Source organism: Cryptomeria japonica, chromosome 8 (assembly GCF_030272615.1).
Source record: "Cryptomeria japonica chromosome 8, Sugi_1.0, whole genome shotgun sequence".
Lineage (NCBI taxonomy): Eukaryota > Viridiplantae > Streptophyta > Pinopsida > Cupressales > Cupressaceae > Cryptomeria > Cryptomeria japonica.
The window spans coordinates 320,977,337-321,003,514 of NC_081412.1; the positions used below are offsets into that span (position 1 = coordinate 320,977,337).

Genomic DNA, 26,178 nt, shown 5'->3' on the forward strand with positions numbered 1-26,178 from the left:
TCCGCTTTTAATTGTTTAGTGCAGTTAAAATGAGTATATCATGCCAGTTGGCTGGCATCATCATGGTTAAAGAAAATAAAATAAAATGAAGTTTGAGATTGCCAAGAAGTAAAATTAAGGTCAGATTTTTAGATTTAGCATGAATTTGGCATTTACTTGATGATGCCATCATGTTACAGATAAGTCTTGCGTTACTGACCATATCAATCTATAGAAAAGTGGTTACTGGTAGAAATATAAAACAAAAGAAACCACAGGAAGGAACTAATGTGGAGAAACTTCAAAGAAGTGAAAAATTTAGGTATGAAAAAATGGATCTCAATTACAAAAAGTATGCTTTTAGTGCTACAGCATGTACTTCCACAATCTTAGGGGCTCATATAAGAATTATCAGGGCCCATGTAAGGTTAGGGAACATTCTATGTATACGAGTGTTTCATCTATTGGTTATATCATTGATCTTTGCATTCCTCTTTACACCTAGTCCAGGTGATTGATTAGGTGGGTTACAAACCTGTATAAACTATTTTCTCTTAAATTTATAGATTTTGGATCAATGCCTATTCATATTGAATATTTTCTTCCGACAATTATAGTGAAATAGCCAGATATTTATTTTGGAACAATGTAAATGCAAATATTACCGTGTCTGGCCATTTCAGTTGATACCCAAATCTAAATTTTCATTAACAAGGTTGGAGTGGATACCTAATTCTTTCTTGGCTAAATTAATTATGTGGGGTTCCCTCAAGTGGGGCAGCCTCATACTTAATTTCCTTGTCCACTTGTGTCCAATATTGGCTATGTACTCTGCCACCTTATTCCCATCATTCCTATGAGCCTTGTTTTTGTTATTTATTATATTTTTACAACCATCCACAATTATTCTCAGTTTTATGATGATCTCTGAATCCCCTTCTACTTCTGTTCTTTCACACCCCTTTTTCTTAGCAATCATTAATTCTTTCTACAGTTCCCTTGCCTTAGGAAAGTTATCTGTACCATCCCTAGTTCTTCCAAGTAAGTCAGGATTTTCTTTATCCTTTTGTTTGTAACTGCTCCTCTTGCTCTAGAGAGAAGTAATATTTTATTTGTTATCATGTTTTAAAGCATATTATTATCAAATAAGGTGGAATGAGGGGCTACATTTGCAACAGAAAATATCAGGCCACAATGTAGTGCTACCCCATTTTGACTGTAAAGAAGTGTGCAATTTATTGGGATAAAAACTCCTGACTTCATTTGTTATTATGTTTTTTTTTCTTGAAACACTAAGTTGCAACATTGTTTCTTTAATCTACATTGTAATGGTACCTTTATTTTTTGAATTTCTTAGTTAAAAAAAATTATTATTTTTATATAGAAAATTATCTTTGCATACAACTAACTTTATCGTCATATGTAAAAAGATTGAATATGATGATGGCGAGGTTGAATTGCTTCACTTAGGTAATGAACGTTGGGAGGTCATTACAAATAGGCAAAAGGTTGGTTGTTATTTGAATACTACTTTTTCACATATTCAATGATTGATTCCTTTTCTATGTTTGATGTGTGATTTCATTTCCTAACAGTGGTTGTTACTGGATTGCAGGATGCTCTGAAGTTTCCAGCCAAAGGACGGTATGTTATGTTTTTTAATATTTAGGTCTTCCTAAATTTTAACAAAGGTTGATGAGTGTAACATTTTACTGTTTGTGCATCACACAATATGTTGCAAATGTCTGCGAATATTTCTGCTGCAACATGGCAATTTGATATATAATTAAAAATTACTCAAATATAGTGATTCACTATATAAAATATTTTAATTAGAGCAAATGCAGCTAATGCTGAAAAACATTGTGCTGTTCTATCTCCCTTTGATGCAAAAGATGGTATGTCTTGTAGGCATCAGAAGCCAAGGGAAAATAAAGAGAGCACACATAATTCCAGATGCTTCTACTACTGTTATTATCACTTTTAATGGCACGGGAAGTCCTATATTCCAGTATATTGTAAGATGTCTAAAGGATAAAATTAAGTCCATAACAGCAAGTCTGTCAAGAGCTTATATATGAGTTTATTGTGTTTGAGATGAATTGCTTTAGCTTAATATCAAGGAGAAATGTTAGCTGTTTGGTTATTGTGATGGTGCACTGTTCTGCATTGACAGTGCTAAACTATATGACAACAATAGTGGTGAATCATACAATGGTAGAGCAGGTCAATAGCATGGAATTAGAGACATTCAAATCTTACAATTGCAGGATTAAGTGATCAACTGTTAGAAAAATAGTGGACCATACGGAATGTAAAAGTCTCATGTTATATGACGACATGATACTATTCCAATGGTATTGTCTCTTGTCAGCAGTAGGGTGTGGGTACCCATTAGTAAAGTCCGAGCCTCATGTTATGGGGCAAGGTTGTTTAGACAAGTTAGATGGAGGAAATGAAGTATGGTTTGGAGGGGTTTACACTTGTATAGTCCATAACTGTTGGTAGAGTTATATGGGAATTTGCATCTCCATTCACCATACTGGTAAGAAAACTATAGATATGAGCCAGGTGGAGCAATTGACACATTTTATTTTTTATTTCAGTATAGCATTCAGGCAAGTTTGAACATTTAAACCTGATACAGAAAACAAACCAACACTTTCCAGGGTTTTGAGAAAGCTACCAAAATTCAGGGATGAAAGGTGGAAGGACAAATAACTGGCAAATAGGTTGCAGCAAGTATTTTAGAGCAGAAAATTATGGTTTTTCTATATGGCTGAAAAAGGAAAAATCAGTGACTTGCATGGACTTCATCCTCAGTTGTAAGGTCAAAAATTTGGTAAGAACATTGGACAAGGCTTTTGCATGGTATGTCACACCTTGGCAAGGTTGGATCCTTCCAATTCAAGCTGCAACTTCTTTCCCCAGAATGAGGCAGAGAGTTTTGCCTCCAGGAGATGCTAAGGGTAAGAAGAGACAGAAACTAGGGACAAATAAGGCAGTCTAACACCTAAAGCTCTCAGTTAGGAGGGTTTAACAACAATGGGACCGACACTTTTTGTGGGTAAATAGGTTGCATGGGCATGAGCTGAATGCTATGCTTTGCTGAGCTGGGGTAGCCAAAATATTACAGATTTCCTGCTTCAGTGTTTCGGACTACAGACCTTATCTAATCTGTGTTAGCCGCAATGTTGTACGCAAATAAAACTAGTTAATTAAGTCGTAAGTTGTAATTGTCTTTGTTAGTCGGCAGCCGAGGGATGGTAGTTACCATGCAACGGTTGGCACTCGCACCCCCTCGGTATCTTTAGATACTTCCGTATGTAACTTGTGACATACGATTATGAATGGAATAACATCTCTTATATTTTATCTGATGTCTATGGCATTATTATTCTGCATTACGTGTTTTATCTGTATGTTTTAAGTCAGTCACCTGAGAGGGTAAACATTTGGTGCCGTTGCCTAGACATACTCGGGAAAGGAAGGAGCGGATGGCGTATGGACACGATGGGCCTACCCGTCGGTGAGATTAACCCAGAGGCTGACGACGCGCAAACAGAACAATCGTCGTTGGGACGCAGAGCGTGATGGCAAGAGGCGAAGGGGAAATTGAACCTTGTAATAATCCCGACACAATGTTGATATAAATTGTGGCCGAAAGGGAAAATAATAAAAAAGTTTTTTTTTTTTTTTGTGTACATGGTGTGTGCTTGCTATGTATGGAAGTGATTTATGCCAAATATACTAAATAAGGACAAAAAATAAAAAGATACAAAGTGACGAATGGGAAGTGGCACAAAGAGCGTTGAATCTTAGACAACAAATAGAACGAAGGCGTAGGCTAAGGCAGCTTGCCGAAGGACGACCGGCCGAGGGGTTGCTTGAAGGGAACCCAGGAGGTGTCACGGAGGTTGCAGAGGCAGAGATAGGCGGAGAGAATTACACTCTCTACATTGTCGTAGGGTTGCTCGAAGGGAACCTAGGAGTCATGGAGGGTGCTGAAGGAGAACTCTACAGTTCGCTAGAATACCACCGTAGGGTAAGAAGTCGTGAAGAGTTGGTGGAACAAATAAGGCGAAGTCTAAACCTGATTGACGCTAACAGAGACCTACTAAAGAACTTGTCCATTTCGGAGGACAACCGGAGGGAGACGACTGAAGGTGACAGTACGACCGACGGTGCCGAGAGAGCACAAGGGTACTGTACGGGAGGCAATTTGTTCGGTTCGGGGTCAACAACCTTCTCCGGAGGACCCACGAGTGGAGGGTCAGGTGCAGGAGGCGGAGGCGGAGGATCACCACGTACAAGCACACAAGGCACCAGAGGAGCGAGACCCAGCGGTGGGATGGCAAGTAAGCAAAAGCTGCAGAAGTTCAATGGCGACGGGAAGGAAGATCCCGTCCGCCATTGCCGCACTTGCGAAACCATATGGTCAGCGAACGGTGTTACCGACCAGAACGAATGGGTAACACAATTTCCAGCAACCCTAAGGGGAGTGGCCATCGACTGGTACTCCGATATGGATAAGACCAAAGTCGGCACATGGCCCAACCTAAAGAAGGAGTTCAGGATAGAGTTTCGCCTCCTCAGAGACGACAATGAAATAGTAGCCGAAATCTATGGCACAAAGCAGAACAAGAACGAGACTGTCCGAGCCTATAGTCGACGGCTGAAGGAACTGTTGGGGAAAATGGAGAGTCAACCAGCAGATGGGTTGAAAAAGAGATGGTTCGTTGAGGGATTGAAACACTCCATCCGGAAGAAGATGAAAATTGTTCCACCAACCTTGTACGAAGATGCATATAATAGAGCGATGGATCTCGAGAGCGAGACCAAGACATCCAAGAAGAAAAAGAAGGATAGCTCGTCCGAGGATGATGACTCTTCCGAGGGAAGCAGCAGCGATGGCGAGTCCGGCAAAAAGGTGCAAGCCTTGCAGAAGGACATGCTGAGGATGATGAAAGAGCTGAAGGTTATGAAGGGAGGTCCGAGCAAGACCGACGAAGGGGAGCTTTGGTGCACAGAATGTAAGACGGACGGCCACGCGAAAGGCTCTTGCCAAAAGAAGGCCTTTTGTGATATATGCCAGTTGATGGGGCATCCCACTAGGGAATGCCCCTACAACATGAAAACACGAAACCAACAAGTATTGCTTACGCAGGAACAACCAACTACATCGGGCGGTACCGACAGCTCCCAAGCGAACAACAATGCAACATCGGGAGGCTACCGAGATAACCGGTGGGGAGGATGAAACAACAATAACAATACAAGGAGCTGGATCCAATATGACTCCAAAGGCCGACCAATGGTACAATGCTGAGCATGCAACTAGTGGGGGCACTTTGCCCGAGACTGCCTAAAGGGAGAGGCCACACAATATTTGTGCAAATGGTGCGGACCGGGAGACCACGAAGACACTACCTGCTCGAAGTCCGACGTCAACTTGCTCAATATCGAGGAAACCAAAGAAGAGGAAGTGCTGGCCATAACCCACGCCCAAGCTAGACACACAATGTGCCTAGACCTGGAGACGGAGAAGCCAAGGGTATGGGAAGCACGGGAAGAAATTGAGAAAGAGATACGAGAAAGGGCGAAGGCGAAGGGTACGACGGGTACTTCCAGCCAACCAAAGGCGGAGGAGGCTATACTAAATCAAATTTTAAAACTGGAGGTGCCTATGAAGGTACACGACCTCCTCCAGACGATGCCTCAAATACGAACGGCGTTGCTGAATAATCTCTCCCAACCATGCAGCAATACCAACCACCGCACAGATGTTCCTAGGGGGTCTGCAATAGACCCCATGCTGCTGGCAGTTAACACTGGAAGGAACCCGACCATTGTGGAGATGGGTATCCTTGGCACCATTCTAACCGACACCATCGTCGATGGTGGATCAGGAGTGAATGTTCTTCCAGAAGAAACTTGGCGGAAGCTGGGGAAGCCAACGTTGTGGCCATCTACATTCAATTTGCTGGGAGCAGATCAACATGGAATCAAACCCATCGGGACACTGATGGGCCAGCAAGTTACCATCGGGGCGCAACCCTTCATACTGGACTTTGTGGTAATCCCACTAAAGAAAAAAGGGTATGATGCGATCTTAGGGAGAGGGTGGCCGGTGGCAGCCAAGGCCACCCACAACTGGAAGAAGAACACTCTGTCTATGGAGAATGGAGGAAGGAAGTTTATCATAGACCTTGGGACGTAGTTGGTTATTGAGGAACTGGCATCATCTTCGGAATCAGAGGGTGAAGGAGAAGGCGACCTGAGGGACGAAGGACGGGGCTGTAGGGAGCCCAACGACGAAGGGATTCTCAAACTAGGAGAATGCTCTGAGGATGAGACGGGGTCATTGAACGGGCTCTTCCACTGGCAGATGAAGGATTACGAAATGTTCTAGAGCTATAGGCTCGAAGTAGAGGAACCAGAGCAAGTAACAAAGGAGGTGTACCTGCCGAAATACAAAGAATATTGGAAGGGAGACACTCCAAACCTCGGTGACGTAGATAATCCCAAGATCATTCGTGTCGGCAACGATTGGAACCCTGTGTGGAAGGCCGCAGCCTTCAAAATCTTTATTCTTCTTCTTCTTCTTCTTATGTACGGGAAGGAGACTGTGGTCCCTGTAGAATTTGTGGTTCCAGGTCTTTGGATGGCAATTGAAAATAGACTTGCCACCAACAGGTCCAAATTGAAACCCTCCCACAAGAAGCGCGCAGGGGACCCTAGAGGCCGGAAGGACACCCGAGAGTCCGGAGGGGAACCTGATAGGATGGAAGGGGAGCTGAGAGGCCAGGCAGGCGACTCAAGAGGCACGGGATCAAAGCGGGAGACTCTCGGGCGAGGCAAACCGAGAAAGGGCGATCCTAGAGGCACGAAACCCGAGCCGAATCTGGAAATTTTTTTAAAAAAAAAGCAAAAAAAGAAAAAGAAAATCATCATTGACAGTGGTGGTGGGACCACCGTGGGGTGGAACCACCGTGCGGTGAGACCATTGTGCAGTGGGACCACCGTACGGTGGGACCCCGTGCGGTGGAACCACCGTACAATGGACCACTGACGACGGAGGCGGCGGTGGAATACCACCGTACGGTTGATTGTCACTTGTGTTGGGTGTGCAGAAGGAGGCCTGTACGGTGTGTATGGTGGACGGTTGGTCGTGTATGAGGCCCATACGGTGTGTATGGTAGTTGGTTGGTCGTGTATTCCGTATGGGGTGATCTATACGATGGAGGGGTTTTGACTGCACGGGAAGGTGGCCGTACGATTGGAGGTGTCAGTGTTACGCGATGGGTGCTGCCCCTCGACCCCGCTGGGGTGATGCCCTAGACCCCCAGTTTATTTTTTGAGATACAATACACTTTTTGAGTTGGGTGAAGGTATCAGAGAAGTCACGGTAAGTGTTGGGTTGTCCCGTACTGTGAGAAAGAAGCCTGAAGCTCAGCATTGGCGGGAAGCTCAACATTGGCAAACAAACAGAGTCTGAGAGAAGGCATTGTAGGCACGTGAAGTCATACGGCACCAGGGAGTTATTCAGTTCAGCTATCAACCTTTGGGGAGTGTGATGGAGGATTTGAGGCATCTCCTAGCCTTTGTGCCAGAGGGTTGTGGCCACTTCCCGACATGAATTGTACGCTTTGAGGATCTCGAAGTATGTCTCAACTGGACGAGAGGTTGCCTTGGTGGATGCACAGAGGGCTCGGGAGGACCTGACCACTAGGTTGGAGGTAGGAGTAGCATGAGACTTAGCTCAGCATACCAAGGAGTTGGATGCCGAGAGGGTAGCGTGGGTGGCTATCGAGGACAAATTGGCTAGGGAGACAGTATCATTTGAGTAGCAGTTGGTGGAGGCTGAGACTGAAACGCGTGTTTTGTAGACAAGTTTGGTTTAGGCACAGGAGGACTGTGATGTCAAAGGAAGCACTAATGATGAAATCTGCACTTGAGCATCGGATGGTATCAGAAAAGTGTTTTCAGGCGAGGACGCAACAGGTGTATGAGTTCCACGCTCGACTAGTGTTCGCAGTACTACCACCATGGTATACTGCCATCGGGGAATACCTCTCCACCCCCTTCTCAGTCCTGAGTTTTATGTTGTAATTCAGTCGTCAGGAGACGACCTTGTTTATTTGGGGGGGATGATGTTAGCCGCAATATTGTACGCAAATTAAACTAGTTAATTAAGTCGTAAGTTGTAATTGTCTTTGTTAGTCGGCAGCCAAGGGGTGGTAGTTACCGTGTGACGGTTGGCACTCGCACCCCCTCGGTATCTTTATATACTTCCGAATGTAACTTGTGACATACGATTATGAATGGAATAACATTTCTTATATTTTCTCTGATGTCTATGGCATTATTATTCTGCATTACATGTTTTATCTGTATGTTTTAAGTCAGTCACCCGAGAGGGTAAACAATCTGTATAGTATCAATTGACCAATGGGATAATTAGGAATAGTTTGTGTGTTTTGTGGATCAGGAGATGTGAATCACCTATATGCTCATGCATATTTCTAGAATCTTTGAGGTGCCTTCCACCAGACCACTAGTCCAGACTCCAGACTAACAACAGTTGTCCACAAGAACACAAAGGCCTCGCTGTTCTAGCCTTACATAACCCATATATGACTAGCTCAAAGGTAGCATGATTAGGGTATGGGAAACATAGGCTTGGAAAAAGAATACCTATCAACAAAAGGGTGGTGCTTTATATTGGATGTCTTTTGGAGCAGATTGGTTGGTGCTTTGCTTGCATTTGACATTGTGGCATAGAGGATTGGCTTATGATTGTGCTGAACATGCGGCAGATCTACAATTGCAAAGGGTTGGTATTTGCTTGAATTCATGATTTTCTTTCCCTAAAACAAAAAGGATTTTATATGACTCAACATGATATTGGGCTATTTCAAGATGTAATGTATAGTCTGATGGTATTTGGTGTTCACCTATGATCAAATACTTACAATAGCATGATTTGGTCATTTAACTTTAAAGTTTATATAGAGATCATTACAATCATAGTTTGTAGATGTCAAGGTCAAGCATAAGCTTCAAGGGCAATTGAAGTATCTCATAGAAACACAAATAGGTGTTAGAAGATGCAATCTCAAAAGAAAATGATGTAGGTAGCAAAGAAGTAAGTGGGAAGAGGAATTGAAGGAGTTAAAGTGAGCCGTTTGATGCTTCCACCATTTGTTTGAGCTTGGCACATATAAGAGTTGGTCAGTTAGTTGGGTGTTCCTCTTGACACATTAGTGATTCCCCTTTTAAGCTCCTTCCCTCTAAACCTATGCCTTTGACTATAGCACAGGCACTAGGCAACTCCAACAAGTAGAGTGTCAGATGGTTGCAGAACTAGGACCAAAGACACACAATTTTCAAGGGGAGATTACCTGATTGAGGTTTGGATTATTAAATTATACTACTAGTTATAAAGTTAAAATATTTACTTTAGTGTTCTAAATTAATAAAGTTAATAAAGTGGACATTTAGGGCAAAGGAGATTTAATACATAAATTAACTTTATAAAGTGCAAAAGGCTTTTGAGGGAAAATAATTTATTAATAAACTTTTAAATTGCCCTATTTCCCTCCAACTCTATATAAAGGGGTTTTGGCTCTCATTTTCTTTATTTAGAGTTGCACACTTATCAAGATGTTGCTGGAGTGAACAAAAAAGATTTCCCAAGGTTGATTGAGGACAAAAACCCTTGTCAATATTCACTAGTTTCGATGGTGAAAGATCCATTGTAACTGGTTTGGTGTTTTGATATAGGAAACACACTGATTTTCATGGTGTTTTCTTTTTTTGGAAATGAAAGCTTTTGTGGTTTTTTAACTGTGGGTTTGTTTGAGATTGATATCAGGTAATTTTTCGGAGTTATTGTTGCGTTTGAATGCATTTGCAGAGCTTACATGGTTGGTCGTACAAAATGATGTTCCTGGGCGATGTCCTAGCAAGGATGACCCTCCTAAAATGTTCGTAGGGCGGCGAATCTAGTCTGAGATTATGAGAGCATGTTTGGAGGATGATTTACATGTTTAGGCTATAGGTTTGATTGTGAATTTGAAGGGTTTGCTGCTGATTCATTAGTTCCAAGGTAGCCGTACATTTGTACCAGCCATAAAGCTTCACCCTTGACTGGTATGGGATGTGAAGACTCAAACGCCTGGCCATTTGGGGGCAAATCTGCATACTGGGAAGTGCCTAGACCTTGTTCAATGGTTATAAGTGCTTGGGCACTGAATTGGCATCAAATGAGGAAGGTTTTGAATTTTTAATTGGCACCGCTCTCCCTTTAGTGCCACGATCTGAAGCAAAATTAATTCTCTGCATTTTCGATAATGGCTGAGAGTTTCTAAGGGGTGCTGGGTTGGTATAAGGCATTTGACAGCAGATTGGAGTACTATGTTGGAAGGGTTGCTAGGAAAGGGGCCAAACAGTTCTAAGGAGACTGATATTATATGACAGGTTGTATTTTGACTGTGTTTGGTGTTTTGGAAGGCTGCTTGGGGTTGTTGGGGTTTTTGGCTATCGGTTGGTGCTTAAAGGAGGCATCTAATACTTAGTTGACAAAGGATATAAAGACTTATGGGCCAGCATACTTATTTTTTCAGTATTCCAGACCTGTAGCGTTGTCTCCACTTATATAACAGTCTCTGCAAGGCCTCATTTCTTGTTTGCTGATCAATCCCCATTCCTCCTCACCTGATAATTGAGATATTTCACAATTATACTACTTGAAATTCATTTGCTTCATGTAATGGCACTTGTGACTTATTGTCCAGCAAGGAATGTGTGTCAGCAGTTGTAAGACATTGGAAATTTATATAAGTCTGCTGGGCAAGCTACTCTTGAAATATGCTGATATGGGTGGACAACTCACTCATAACAACTGCATGTCTAAGTGCATTCACCTTGGTTGTATGAGCTTCCTCCATAGAAGTGGTTGGCCTCTACATCATGTAGAAGACATCCTGAAGGCATGCCTTCATTCTATGGAGTGTAGTGAGTACTCTGCCATGCCTTCCTGTTGTGATGTGGTGTAGTGGGTGCCATGCTTCTAGCATGTCTAGGGTCTCCACTGTGGACCATCCATGAGATACAGAACAATGAAAGAACTCCCCCTCACAATCTACTTCTTTAAATGCATAAATCTTTTCAGCTTTGGTTGTCACCAATGGAGCAAGGCCAATATGCATTTGTCGAAAGAGATCAGCCACTTCATGTGTGACCAAGAATATATATTCCAACTTTGCCTAGTACATCTACGCTGTGCCAAGGACAATATGGGGGTCATGTCAGAAATCTATATGTGCATCCCTTTGGTTCTTGTTCTCACTAGAGGAGTCATCTTTACCTTGGGCCTTGGCCTTTTTAGGCTAAGAAGTAGTAGCACTCTCCTATTTGTCGGGTTCACTAGGCTGATTAGCCATGGGCTTAGCGGATGTCTCCACTGCTTCCTCTGCAAGTGCTGGTTGTTGTTCTCATTCAATTACCTAGTCTACCTCCCCTCCAATTGCCAAGTGATCTGCTTCTCCTTCAACTGGTAGAGAATCCAAGTTCTCCTCCAAGAGACTTGGTGATGGCAGTGGTGGGGTAGCTTGTGCCACTTCAAACTTGCTAAGCCAATTGTCCACCCTAGTAGCACCAACTCCCTCAAAATCTGAAGGTGTCGCCTTGGCAACTAGCAACACTATTGCACCCGACACTAGTGTGGCAACTAGCATGACGACGACAATTGTTACCGATGTGGTAACTGGCATCATGGTGGCAACTGGTATTGGAGTGGCAACTACTTCTTCACCCCGTGTAGCAATTCTCGAGAGTGTGGTGGATGAGAGTATGGCCTATGCGAATGTGACGATGAGGATTGTTGTTGGAGGTGTTAGATGTACTAGATATGAATAAGCCTTTGTCGAATCCTCGTTTGAACTAGAATGCTTGGGACTAGCATTCTCTGGCATGGTGTCCTCAGTAGATGACGAGACTGTAATTGTTGCGCCCTTGCCACTTTCCTCCTGGCACCTCCTCTTCCTTGGTGGTGGCATTGTTGGGGGAACGACTTCCTCCCTAGCAGCTTGAACTACCAAATTAGTCCAATAGAATGTTGTTGGCGAACCCGATTCTAGCTGGCCTATTGGTTGTAATTGCTGCCATTTGTCCAAAGGCACTTGGATATGAATGGCATCTAAAAGTAACCCAAAGGCAACATCAGAAGCATGGCTGGCACCCATTAGTCGGCATTTGGGAAGGTCTAAGATACACTTCCATTCTGATGTGACTAGAATTTTTTTCTTGAGGCCATTTTTATGCCTCAAACTCTTTTTGCACCATCTTTAACATCTAAGCTTCGTTCTTATCTCGGTTGGTGTATTGGAACAATCCTTTAGTCATACATAGAGACATTGATTGGACCTCTAAATACACGATTTATGACCATGATAATCATAGATCCAACAATGACTCATTAGGTGAGGAATTTACTTTCATTTGACTCAAAAATTTTCACTATGTTTCTTTTTTTGTGTACAATAAGCTTGATCTTTTTACAGCACAGTGTAGAATCTTGCACCCAACACTATGAGCATGTCCCTTAAACTTCTGGTGATGAGTGGCACAAATCCGTCATTTTCTTGGATGGTGCAAACAATATTCTTAGAAGGTGTCTTATCTTGTTTATCAACTTCAGATCTTTCTTCCGTTCTTCTAATACACTTATTCCCTATCTATGGTATTTGCAATAAGCTCCCAATCATGTACCTTAAATATTAGTTTTATTGGTTTCATAAATTTTGAGTAATTTGGGGCAGGATATTTCATCATATATTTTTGAGTTCTCAAAAAATTGTTTATTAGAGTATTGCAATCTTTCCTCTGCACATTTTCAAAACTATTATTGCCATATTATTAGGCATTAGAAAGTGGCATGAAGTTGACATTTTGTAATTATTTTCCTTTGTTTAAAACACACTTGTATTTTTAATTTTTTGCTGAGTAACTTATTGTATAATTTTGTATAATTTGAATATACAGAACCCAAAAATGTTCAATTACGGAGTTGTTCTCCTCATATTGTTTTTGGCAACATGCAAACAAGGCCCTAGAATGATGTCATTGTGCCTTATACAGTATTCTTTAATTTTATGATCAATGGTACCAGAAAGCCAGTTGGTTTCACTTCTTGTTTGAAATTTTTGTAAACGCATACAACATCTTATCAGTTTTTGTTCTTGTCTTTAATAACAATTGTCAAAATTGCTTGCTTTTTTGGTCCAAAGTCCTTGATGGTGTGGAAAGATTAATTTGGAATGGTGGCAACTTTTCTACTTTTTCATTGGTTTAGCAGGAAAGGGAAACAGAGGAAGCTGTGTTTTATGACTCCAGCATTGAGTAATATTGACGTTGCATCTTGTGAACTTAAGTATGACAAATATTTGACTTTTTGATACGCAATTTTTATTGACTTTTGTGAAAGATTGACTAGATCATGATGCAATTTTGTCTTGTGCAGCGAGATGGGGATAGACTCTTCAGTTGATCTCGTCAAGGCAGCTGGAGCAGGCAAACCTGAATTACCGAGTGCTGGTATGTTGTTTGATTTGTTTTTATTTTTATTGTTTTATTGTTATGTTTTTTTGTTATTATGACATTGGCGCTCAGATTCAATCACATTTCTGATGCAGTATAAAGGCATAATTCTATGGTTTTAATTTAGATTGAAAAAAAAAAACCCATGAGCAACAACATAAATTAAAAGATTTATGACAGGCCTTTAAAGATTTGTAATCGTTCACTTGATCTCTCTTTACAAGATCTGAACTGTGTTTTTTCCTTTTCTCGAAGGGTCTTTCTCCCCCTAAAACAAACCTTTTCTCCAAGAGCCATTCTTCATTATTAAAAAACCAATTTAAAGATTTGTGTTCAATCTTCACTTTGGACTGACTCTTCATTTCCATATGACATTTCTTCTTTGTAATTTATATCTTGCTCTCCAAAAGCAAACCTTTGATCAAAGAGGATTCACTTTCTTCCATCAATCTGTACCTGTACAACATTTAATTCTTTATGGGTGAAGCAAGATTGCACTACCATTAGAAAACTCTTGGATCATACACTCTAGGTAAGAGTTTGTTAGCATAGTCCTCAAAAATTTGATCAGGATGGTAGAACTGTAATTTTGACTCACCAAATAGGCCAAAATTTACCCTGATAGGCCAACACTGGGGCAAAGAATAAGAAAGATTTAACACTTTATAATGAATTTCAGTTTGGTCTATATGTGTCAATCTGGGGGTGTAAACTTGTGAAAGATGTCGTGGCTATTTGCACAAGGGCTGCAGGCAGTGAGATGAGTGGGGATGAAGTGCAACTAGAAAAGAAAACCTATTGCAAATTGAAATAAAGCTGGCGAAGGAACTGTCACTTCTTGATGGCAGGATCTGTTCTATTCTATTCAAGTGACAAGAATTGTACAGAAATTACAACAAACTCTGAAACATATGGATCATAGAATTAAATATGAAACATGGAAACCAATTGAAATTAAATACCAACTACAAACATTACTATATCTATTTCTAATGTTTAACCAATCCAAACAATGCTGAAATAATAAAAACACACTTGCAGAAATAAAATATGTACATTTGTCCAGTAGCTAAAGAGTGGGCGCCCTTCCTCCCAGTTGCTGTGTAATGCCCCGCCAGGAACCCTGAAGGAAAACCCACAACAAGGGTGAAACAATTCTTTTTTTTGAAGTATAAACATCATAAGTGCATTTACACAACATGCACGATAACACAAGCGGAAGACTTACACCAGAATTAAGGGAACCAACGAAGAATAAATCCCAACATAGGGTTATATTGCTCTTTCAATACATAGCTTCTCAATACACATATAAGAATACATCTCAACCAAATACAATGTTACATAAGATCAATATTACAATGACCATATAGGTCTCCAAATAACAATAATCTCCAACATGGGAATGAAGCATGAGCCACGAACCACAGGAACACCTGCGAAGCCAATCCTCGCATGAAGGTACAAATCCGAACATCCGATGGGAAGTGGCACTACCACCTGACCATGTAATTCCCAAAATAGAATCACCCCACCGTGTTAGGAGATAGTTGAGGACCCACAAACAAGCATAGGCATGACATGGTCGACCAAACATTACGACTCCATGACAACACATATGACTCCACAGAACCAGGTGACTCAACATCACAAATACACAAGGGAACCAAATGAGAGAGTGTCATCGCATAGCTTAAGATGGATACCATGGTACAACCTCCATAGGTCCCGGCTCACTGTCCTGGTAACCTCTCTCAAACCTCCGGTTCCAACTAAGTCTCATGCGGACCCTACCAGCCTTTCGTGAAGACAAGTTGGTCGGTTTGCCATTCCAGGCCTTCTCGCAACATTATGAGCCCTGTACTAGCACTCACCTATGCACGAGGTACAATTATCTTTATTAATGTTATGATACTACCCACCTAATCAATTCATTAGATTACCAGTTATTATTTGACTTTCATTGGTTGGTAATGCCTACCACTTTGGGTGCAACCCCCAAGCGAAAGCCACTCTCTCAAAGGACACTAAATAGACATGGTCACTCCCCGAGGACCCTATGGCGAAGCAGGCAGCCATAACACCACTGTCAGAAAACACGTGGTCAAACAAGGACATACTGACTCTTGGCTAACCATAAGGCAAAGACACTACATGGTTAAGACAAATACGCCACCACAGAACGACTGAACCACATACCATAATAACACATAATACACTTGCAACATCATTGATTGACAAATTAAATAAAACACTCTTTCTAGCAGTCAAATTATTCAATTTCCAAATCGATATTCCATCAAGAATGAAATCCACATTAAACATTCAACCGAATAAAAACATGAATTCCAAATAGGCATTTTAATTCGTTTCTAGAATATAACCAAATTAACCAATTTGAATTCTCAATTCATGCCTTGATTCTCATTGATAAATTTATTAATCACATAATAAATATTACAAGAAAATCACCTTTATTTTATTCAACACAAAATCCATTCTAAAAAAAATATATTTCATTTAACACCAAAAACCGCTTTAAAATAAATGTAATTTATTAAAAATTAACATTAAAGCATTAACCGGTTTGAATTGGTAAAGTACCTGGTAACGCGGGGGTTAAACCTACTTGCAGCAGTGCCACTGTCAGGGGCCGCAGGTACTACTTGTTAGTAGTACTGCTGCCGACCGGTAGCAGGCACTACCTGTCGGTAGTACTGCTGCCGATCGGTAGCAGGCACTACCGACCGGTAGCAGGCACTACCTGCCGGTAGTACTGCTGCCGATCGGTAGCAGGCACTACCGACCGGTAGCAGGCACTACCTGCCGGTAGTACTGTTGCCGATCGGTAGCAGGCACTACTGACCGGTAGTGCCGCTGCCGATCGGTAGCAGGCACTACTGATCGGTAGTGTCGCTGTCGACTGGTAGCGGTGACTACCGTCCGGTAGTGCTGCTACCGTCGATAGCAGTAGCTACTGACTGGTAGTACTGCTATCGCGTAGCGTAGCAGTACTGCCGATCGGCAATACTGCTACCATGCGGGCAGCAGAGACTACCGTCCCGCGTGGTGGGACTAGCCCGCCACATGGTAGGAAAAGGCAAGAAAATAAAACAATTAAGATACATGCCTCCTAAGGCATAAAATCCATACACTCAATCGTTTATCATGAAAATGATTCTTTACCGGAACATTTCACGGGCACACACATACACAATGCCAAATCCAATTTTCTTAAATGGATAATTACCAGCAAGGTAAAAGATGAAATTTAGTCCCACAAGAACCCCAAATCTATGCAACATGAAACTAGAAAGCACACAAGAAGCTAAATCTAGTTCATTCTTTCCAAATAGAAGAGGTAAAACAAGAAATTGATTTTCAAGATCAAACACACAACAGAAAGAGAAATGAGCCATTTCCTTCCTAAAAGTAAACATGTGATATAGCTTTTACAAAACCAACAATAATAAACACTATTTCTTCCATTCAAATCATTCTACAAACATCTACAAGAAGATTGCATAAATTTCCACACACAGGAAACAAACTGAAAATTTCAAATAACAAATTCAAAACAAGAAGAGAACCTCCAACCTTGAAGCAACAACAAGCAAAGAGATGAAGAATTTCCAGTCTTGCAAACCAAGTCGAATTTCCAGGTCCTCCCGGAAGTTTTCCAAAATTTCTCTCCCAAATTCCCCCTCTTCCTTCTTCCCGTGAATTTTAGGAATAGCATGAAAATTCCCTTTTAACCTAAACTTTCTAGGTTAAAAAGTTATTCCAATCAATAAGATTTAAATATTTAAAAAGTAAAAACAATCAGATTTACTCCTTTTTCCAAAAAATAATTTTTTTCCAACAATTAAAATGAAAAAGCAAAAGTTCATTGGAAAAGCAAAAAGGAAAGCTTTTATAAATTTCTATATCCAAAAATACTTTCTTCCAACATAAGCATTTTTCATTTAAATGGCTAGGCAATTATTTATTTCGTTCCACAAAACACATTATGCAACTTTACACAATAAATTAAGCCATTTAACCAATTTAATCTAGCAATCATTAATTTAAATAAATCAATAATCACAAAGCATAATAATTAAATAAATTCGCCCACATAAGACAACATCATCCATTTAAATTAAATAACCATTTAAATAAATGGAAACATGCAAACCAAGAATGATCAAATGACGACTCTCAAATGACCAAACCAAGGCACCATGACACGGATATCAGCCAGACGGGGAAACACAACCGACTGACAACACTCACACAAGTGTAAGTGCGGGTCAAGCTAGGGTACAACAACTATCTCCTCCACTCCCATCGGATATATAAGGCATGCTCAGACCTGTGAAACCAGGTGGAGTCAATACCCCGTACCTACCCAGTACTAGTACCTGCAATGTCCTACACCAAAGAACCGCACATGCATATAGACCAATATATATATATATATACAGATACGACACGCACACCGATGAAGGAGAATCATGATGTTCCCTGTCTCACCGGAGTGAGTGAAGGAAAATCATCCTCTCGCATCCCAATACACTTGCAAACATGCAACATATAAATAATGCATCGCAATATAAGGGAAAAGTGTCAGTCCATGATAATGATCCATACATAACATTAATCGTAAGCACTGAGATACTGCATTAAAACATACACCATAAATCCAGATAAAGCATGAAATAACATCGCATGACATCCGAATCAATATACCATAATGTTCCACTGAACAGTCACTGAAGTAACTCAAAACATACAAAAGAGGCTGATCGAGGAGGGGTACTACATGCCGGATGAAGAAAATAATCAGAGAACTTTTGAGTTCAACTTAGAACAGCAATATTGAATTTCTGAATAACATGATTTCATACATTCTTCCTTAGAAATCTACGTACACTATATTCTGCTCACCAAAAGTCTATATCTTGTAGCTTATATTACACTACTTATATACATGTTGTCTTATAACCAGTACGTACAGAAATAGAGTGTTTGTTTTGACCACAACAAACAATCTATATAATATAATGACCCGTGTAAATCCTCTGCAGTAGCCAGTAATTAAAAACAGATTTGTTATAACAGCAAGCAAAAATAGAGACGCGAATAGTTGCATTTTTTTTCCAGCTATGCAACCACCTCCACCACGGGTTTCCTTCCATAGTCCATTTGGTTGAGTCTGCTCTATTTTCTGTTGGCCATGAATTAAACTTTGTCTTGTTATGACAAATAGAAGATTTCAGGTTTCATCTACACAGCTGACAAATGCATCTCTAATCAGATTTATTTATCAATAATCTCATGGTTGCTTGTGCATGATTGGATCTGGTACATGGTCAACATGTGAAGAGGTAACTGATGTCAAAAGTCCTTGACTTGAAAGTGACAGGAAGTTCCTGCAGCTCACAATTAGCATGTTGTATAAATACAGTCATATTTATTTATTCACATATTTTATCTAATAACTAAATTAAATATTGCTTATATATATTGAATCAATTGCAACATAATATGGTAAAATGACATTGGAAATGGAATATGGAAATAGATATGAAGGCATATGAAAAGGCATAAAATATGGCATTAAATGGGACATAATCTGCTCTCATCATACCCTTCCACCATGTTCAAAACCTTGTCTCCTAGTTTCTTCCTTTTTTCCAGCCACTTGTTTTACCAAAAAACACCCCACTTCACCCAACTCTTTTTTATCCTTTCTCTTTCCATACTCTTCTGGGTTCTTAACCACCTATATTCATCCAAATCCATCAAGTTCTATTCTTTCTCTTGTTCTCTACTTCCTTCTCTTGGTTTTTATTTCCTTCACTTTCTTCTTATGTCTTGGGTTGATTATTTAGATTTCTTTACACGCTTCCTAGCTTTGCTTACACCTGATCATTCTTTCTGCTTTTTCCCTTCTCCAACATGACAGTTCTTGTACTGCAACACCACTCTTATTTGCTTGGCATCTTCTCTTGTCCTCATCATTTGCAATCACTTTCATTTTTTCTCCAAATGACATATTTTTGCTGCACCTTCAAGCTTAGCAACTGGCACCTTGATATCCTCCATGAGGATTTCTTTTTCTATGGATTCTTTCATCTTTCTTCTCCCCAGCTGAATGAAACAAATATTTAGTCATTTCCACCTCAATTTTAAGCAAGAGATGGTCTTTTGCTTCTGCTGCTACACTTCAAACATTTAAGCCCCTCTTCCTCAATTTCCACCCTTTTGGCTGTACCTTTATCAGTGCTCTTCATGGCTGGCATGATGTTCACTTCTTCATGTTTCATTTGTAAAACATGCTTGTTAATACAAGTAACAAGACAATTCATATGCTTATGCTGGTCTTCTCTTGCATCTAACTACTGGTTTTGTATTGCTTCCACATCTTGTACGTGGAATCCTATATCTTTTCTTTTATTTACAGCACTACTAAACACACATTGAACTTGATTTGCACAACCCTTAACCAGTTCACAATTTCATCGAGTCTTCTTGCCAAAATGGAAGCTTGGAGCCATCTGGACTTGAGGATAAGCTAACTCTTGATATTATTGTACTCTTTCAACTCTATGTTTTTTATTCTCCTGCATAAAATGGAGAACACTCTAAACACCTCGTATGCACTGCTCTGTTAGTGGAGGATATTTCTCCTTTCTTAACCATGTCTGCTGGAAGATAGGGAACTCTCTAAAATCCTCTAATCACTATTAACTAAATGGAGTGTGTTTCCTCTTTTTCTACACTTTTTATACAATGGTCTCTTGGTGGCAAATGATTGTTCACTTGTTGGAAATATGTGTTGCTATGGTTGTCATTGATGTCAAACTTCTTGTTCCGGATAGGTGTTGTTCCCGAATGTCTGTGGTCAGAGATACCTTGTTGTGTTGGTCATGCAGTTGTTCTATTGGTTGTTCCGGGAGTGTTTGGGTCTAGAAAGTATTGTTGATGTTGTGTGTTATTGTTATCTTCTTTGGATATAGTTTGGTATCTTGGATATGATAGTTTTGTGGTCTGGAAATATCTTTGTGTTCTCCAGATGTTGTGGCATTGTTCATAGCTGGTTGTGATATTCTATGTTAGACCTATCTCCAGGTCCGGATATGATTTGTGGAAGTTTGTTTGATGTGTTATGGGTCTCACCGTAGCATGTGGAGATCCGGATTAGAGTTATTTGCATTAGAGAATATGTTTTGACTATTAATTGCTTATATGGATGCGTAGTGTGTAGATATGTTTTGGTGATTGCGGATCAGTGAATTGATCTCTAGAAGATGGGTTTTGGTCCTCCTCTTTCTCTTGGAGTGGATCAGTATGTATGTTTTTGGTCTGGAAAGTATATTTTGTTTCAGGCCGACTTGGTTCAAGCTTTGATAATCTATCTTGTATATAACGAAAGTGTATGATTGATTTGAGCAGAGTGTAGAGCGATAGTGGGAATAACAGAGTAGAGAATGTGAAAGGAAGTGTGCGAAATTCAATGAAGAGCAAAGAAGAATAGCTGTGTTCGAATAATATGCAAGCTATGTTTGAGACTGTGGCAGAGATATGAGACAAAGTGTTGATGTTGAGGTCTGAGTTGTGTATGTTGCTTGTTGGTCGTTTGATGCAGAGTTCAAGGACAACTTCATGATCAGGAGATCCTTCTTTTAGATCATTTTTGTATTTTGCCTTGTTGCAGTTAGTTTCGGGTTTTGCATTTCCTCTTTTGTATCTTGCTTCAAGAGTAGTTAGCCTTGGTTTGCAAGTCCGAAGCAGTGAGCTCTTTTCATTGTAATTTGATATACATAGTGGATATATTTTGTGGGCAAGTGCTCACCATGTAGAAAATCTTGGTGTTCATGTGCTGGATATGTGTTGTTGATTAATTGTTTATGTGTTGCATCCCCTCCCTCCCCCACGCCCCCCCCCCCCCCCTTTTCTCAGTCCTGCCTTTTATTCAATATCACTCTCTCTCAACACACTCGATAATAGAAACCTATTGCTGAAGTCACTTGAATTACAATCTTGCATAGGATCAATATGCACTTATGACCTAGATTCAAACCAACTCTCATATCATCTCATGAGGGCAAGGATAAGAACCAAATTAATGGTCTCCTTGTCCTTGGGTATCCAATAACCAGATTCAGTATGCATCTTTGATGCAACACAACGTGGAGACACAAAATTCTGTTTTTGAATTTTAAATTTTGAAACACAAGAAATATGAGCAACAACCCAAATTGAGAAATTAATGGAAGAATGTCTCAGACTTGCATTCATTCACGTGATATCTTTTGACAAAAACTGAAATGACTTGTACTATTTCCTCTTTCTTCAAGAGTCACACGTACCAGAGAGAAAAACTTCTTTTCCCTCTCCATTAGTCTCTCCAGTTCATTATTGGAAAATCAATTTAAAGATTGCTTTTCCAACACTAGTCTCTTGTTTCTTCACATTAATGTTGACTCTATGCATTGTTGACTTGTCACATTTAGGTTAACTTCTCACTTACATATGATTTCTCTTTCTTCCCATATGATGACTCCTTGTTTTCCACATGATGACTTTGTTTCCATTTGAAGACTCTCCGTTTCTATATGATGACTTTTGCCATTTTCTTACTCAATATGACCTTTGATCAAAGAGTGCTCTGTCTGTTCTGGCTACTTGTGCTTATAAAACACCGCTTCCTTTTGGATGATACAAGATGCTTCGGAGTCGCTATTCAAAAAATTGTTGGGAAATACTGTGCCAAAACAGCATTCAGAGTCCTACACAACAATCACTGCTCTCTCAACATTGCCTCTTATGTTGCAAACCATTTCAAAGGACCTCATAAACCCTAACTTTCTATCAGTTTTTCTTCTACAATCCCTTACCCTTTGATTATGCCAAGAACGTCCTCCTCTTATACTGATATATTTAGTGAGATCCCAATCATATCTTTTCTAATAAAGTGTCAGGGGACCTGACTATTAGTTCTTGATGTCCCCCAACACCACTGGCATCCTCAAAGGCTAATACACAGCAATTTGCAAAGAATTCTCTTTGCAACTGGTGCTGGCAAGCATCAATGACTCTCTGCCTGGGCTGCTGGCTGATATGAAAGCCAAAGAAGAAGAAAATGAGTCACTTAAGCAGTTTGCCTCTCCTTTGGTCTCCTACATTCAGAAGGAAATGAATAAAGAGCTCTTAGTTTGATGGTGCAGGAACAGACCTGGTCTCAATATTTCATGGGGTCAAAACATTATTTCTATTAGTCTTTAAAGTCAGGCTGAGGCCACAGGGGAAACACTTGAATAAAAGACAAAGAATTCAACTGGCACAGTGTATGCAGAATAACCAACTAAAAATTACAGCCCATTTGCTGCAATTCTATGGTTATGTTAAACGATGCGGATTCTTAGGGTGTCCTATGCGCTACAACCATCGAACTCATGAAGGATTAGGTATGATGTCCGTGATCTACCTAAAGATTATGATGCTACTAACATTGAAGAGCAGCATAGCAGGAAGTAGCATTTTCATCCCCAAGGGGTGGCATAAAGATGTGCTTCTCGTTAATTTGCTTACTATAAAATCACTAGTGTGCTAGCTTATGATAGACACTGCTTATGATAAACTATATAGTTTCCTTAAGTGCTGTTATGTTCTTGTTGTTGTTTGTGTAATCATATTACTTATTACTTTGTTTGAGACTAGTGTATCTATTATGCCTCTCGAATCACTTTTTTTTAGTGTGTTTTTAAACCACTCTATATCCATTGAAGGATTTTACAATCTACTTGTTTTTGTTTAATAAAAGTGCCCATCAAAGGGAAAAAAAGTCATTTGTCAGTGCAGATTAAACCACTTCTCCACTTTAGTATCATTTATGAACGCAAAGATCTATACAACATTCTGCATGTCCAGCACATGTAGAATCCAAACACTGACAGAAGAATGTCTAGGATTGCATTGTGAAATGTTCTTATGTTTGCACAAGAGTTGCATTTTTGCCTGTCACAGAAAATAATTATCTCAGAGACATGTTGGGGCTTTACAATCATATGATAACATTCTTTGAAGATTTTTGTTTAGCTTTATTTATATTACGCCATTATCAATTTTGAGCCTCGCTGTGCTATTATTATCAAGTACTCTAAAATTTCTTTCTTTCTCGTATGGTTAGTTATGTGATAAAGTTTATTGACCAACTTTACTGTGAATCCGAATTCTGTCAAACCTGGGTAATTGTTTCTTCGAAGACATTGATCATTGTTATTCCTTGATTGCTACATCTATAAAATATATCTTTTGCTGCTTGTAATGTTTGCTCATAAATTTTCAAATTATTAAATATTTGCAATTTGGTGGTGATCTATTTCTTATGGGACAATATTTCTTCAGTTGCTGCTATTTGTGTGGTATTTTGCATTTTAGTCTCAATCTTGGATCATTATTCTATGATAATATAAGATTTAGGTTTAGGCTTTCCATCAATTAGAAGTGTTTATGCTAGGTAACCAGCACCTTTTCCATTGTAGGTTGTATTATACATAAGAGCTTTGATGTATGAGAAGATTTTGAAAGGTGTACAACTTGAAACTCTGCAATTAGTTTGTCATTCCACTTAGAGAAGAAGGAACATGTAAATGCTTTTTTGGATAAGCACATTTTTAATTTTTTCCCGATTTCAATTTTCTAAGGAATACTAATTTTCTCATTATCTGTAGGGGAGGAACAAAAATCATTGAAGAATACAGGCTCTCAAATATCTATGCTTCAACAAAGCAAAAATGGAAAAAATGGAAAAGGTAAGAAACCATCTGTGAAAGAGAAGGGAACGGAGTCCCATTTGGAGGCACGTGAGAATGATGGAGAAGCATTGGTAAGTCTGTCATCGAGAGATGTGTTTCAACATGTTCATAGTATCTGCATTTTGTATTTTTCTAGCTTCATTTTTTAAATTCTCTTTCTTTATTGAAGGCCCCTCGGAGAGCACGAAGGCAAAAAGTTGTACAATAAGGTATGCAAGACTGTATAATATTTGTTAGTGCGACCTGTAATTTTCTGGTATGGTGAAGGTATCCAAAATTATAAAGGATCATCTCCAGTCTGGTTGAGTGTGCCAGCTTGTAACTGAAAACATAGTGTTATGTATGTGGGATCGCATTTTTTAGATAGTCAGCTTTTATGTTTAATTTTTTAAATTTTTTTTCTAATTGATTTTTCTTTTAATTTTCTGTAGAAAATAAGAAACTTGTTTAATTAAAATAAAGTCAGTTCTCAAAATAAGGAACTTATTCATAAAGAATATCATTTATTAACAAAGTTCAATATATACTGTAGGCATATGTAATTTCATATTAACAAGGGATTGACTTTCTTATCCTTCACAATAAGAGCTTCTTATTGTAGTTGAAGAAACAACTGTTATACGGGAAACTATAATATTGGAGTATGATAGCATATATGCCATTTGTGTATCAATGTAAAAGCATTCATTGTAAACAATAAATAATAACAAACAAGCTAAGTTGCTCTGAAAGTTCAAGTTGCTTTCTAAATCTTACGAAATGTTCATATGCTATTTGGATTATATATATACCAACCTTCGGGTCATGTTCTTGGGTTTTCGCCTATCAACATCAGGAGGAATATCGGTCTAGTCTAAGTATCTGCATTTTTTATGATGTAATTTCGTTGATTCAAAACTGTTCCTCTTTGAAGGTCAATAGGGGAACGCGAAGGTGAAATGTAAATCATTTTTGTGCACAAGACTCTGTGGCATTTATCAACATCATGATGGCTTCCAGGTTTTACTGGTACTGTGAATATATTTGAACTTATCAGTTGATTTCACAAGCATTGCCTGTAGTCTGATTAAATTTTCCAGCGTATAGTTTGAAAATGTTTTGTTATATATTAATTGTGGTCGCTAACTTTATTTAGACCACTTGTCAAAAATTTTGATCGGAATTTTGTTTTTCGTTTCAATATTTTCTTTATTTCAAGAAACATGTTTAATGGAAATTGAGTTTTCGAAAGTAACAATAATGTATGTGTGAACTATAAGTCTTGAGATCATGAATTATAAAGAAACGAACTTCTCGACATCATGACACAAGCAATAACAATCTTCTAGCGATTATTAATTTCAAATTAACATGAGGTTAGTGGCTATTGCTCTTCCTTTCACTATGTTTATTTGATGAAAAAAAACCAATTATTTTAGTTGACGTTTATAAATTGCAGGAGTATGATGTCATTTTCTTTTACGGACAAAATGTGAAATGCTTTGCCTTTAGACAGCCAAAAAAGTGGACGTTAGCTTCAATTTCTTTTGCTAAATGATATGAAATGCTGATATGTTGTGGATTATATGTGCATCAACCCTACGGATATTCTGTTTCCTATGGCGCAATGTTAACATCTTTGTTCACCTATCAGTTTTTAGAAATTTCATTGTATTTCTATCACTAGTCAATTATGTTGTGTATTGGCCTTGACGACATGGAAAAAAGTTTGTAAGGTAAAGACTTTTTAGGATGTGAAAATGTTAAATAAGCATTGCTTGCAATTTGGTTAAATGTTAAAACATAAGTTCTT

The 26,178-nt window shown here is 39.4% G+C and overlaps 1 protein-coding gene across 8 annotated transcripts in view; it reads left to right on the plus strand.

Moving 5' to 3' along the window:
- The window catches only part of LOC131061500 (sister chromatid cohesion protein PDS5 homolog A), a 215,145-nt gene extending 189,375 nt beyond the window's left edge, over positions 1-25,770 (plus strand). For 2 of the 8 annotated variants that reach the window (XM_057995214.2, XM_057995209.2), the window contains 6 exons: positions 1,410-1,487; positions 1,595-1,623; positions 13,337-13,414; positions 13,505-13,578; positions 24,303-24,457; positions 24,556-24,779. In XM_057995214.2, the coding sequence (XP_057851197.2) occupies positions 1,410-1,487; positions 1,595-1,623; positions 13,337-13,414; positions 13,505-13,578; positions 24,303-24,457; positions 24,556-24,594 (453 nt within the window). In that variant the 3' untranslated portion in view covers positions 24,595-24,779. Of the gene's footprint in view, positions 1-1,409; positions 1,488-1,594; positions 1,624-13,336; positions 13,415-13,504; positions 13,579-24,302; positions 24,458-24,555; positions 24,780-24,918; positions 25,192-25,299 lie in introns of those variants that run through there. The other 6 variants (XM_057995215.2, XM_057995212.2, XM_057995216.2 and 3 more) reach the window with 4 other exon arrangements.
- The last annotated feature ends 408 nt before the right edge of the window (positions 25,771-26,178 follow it).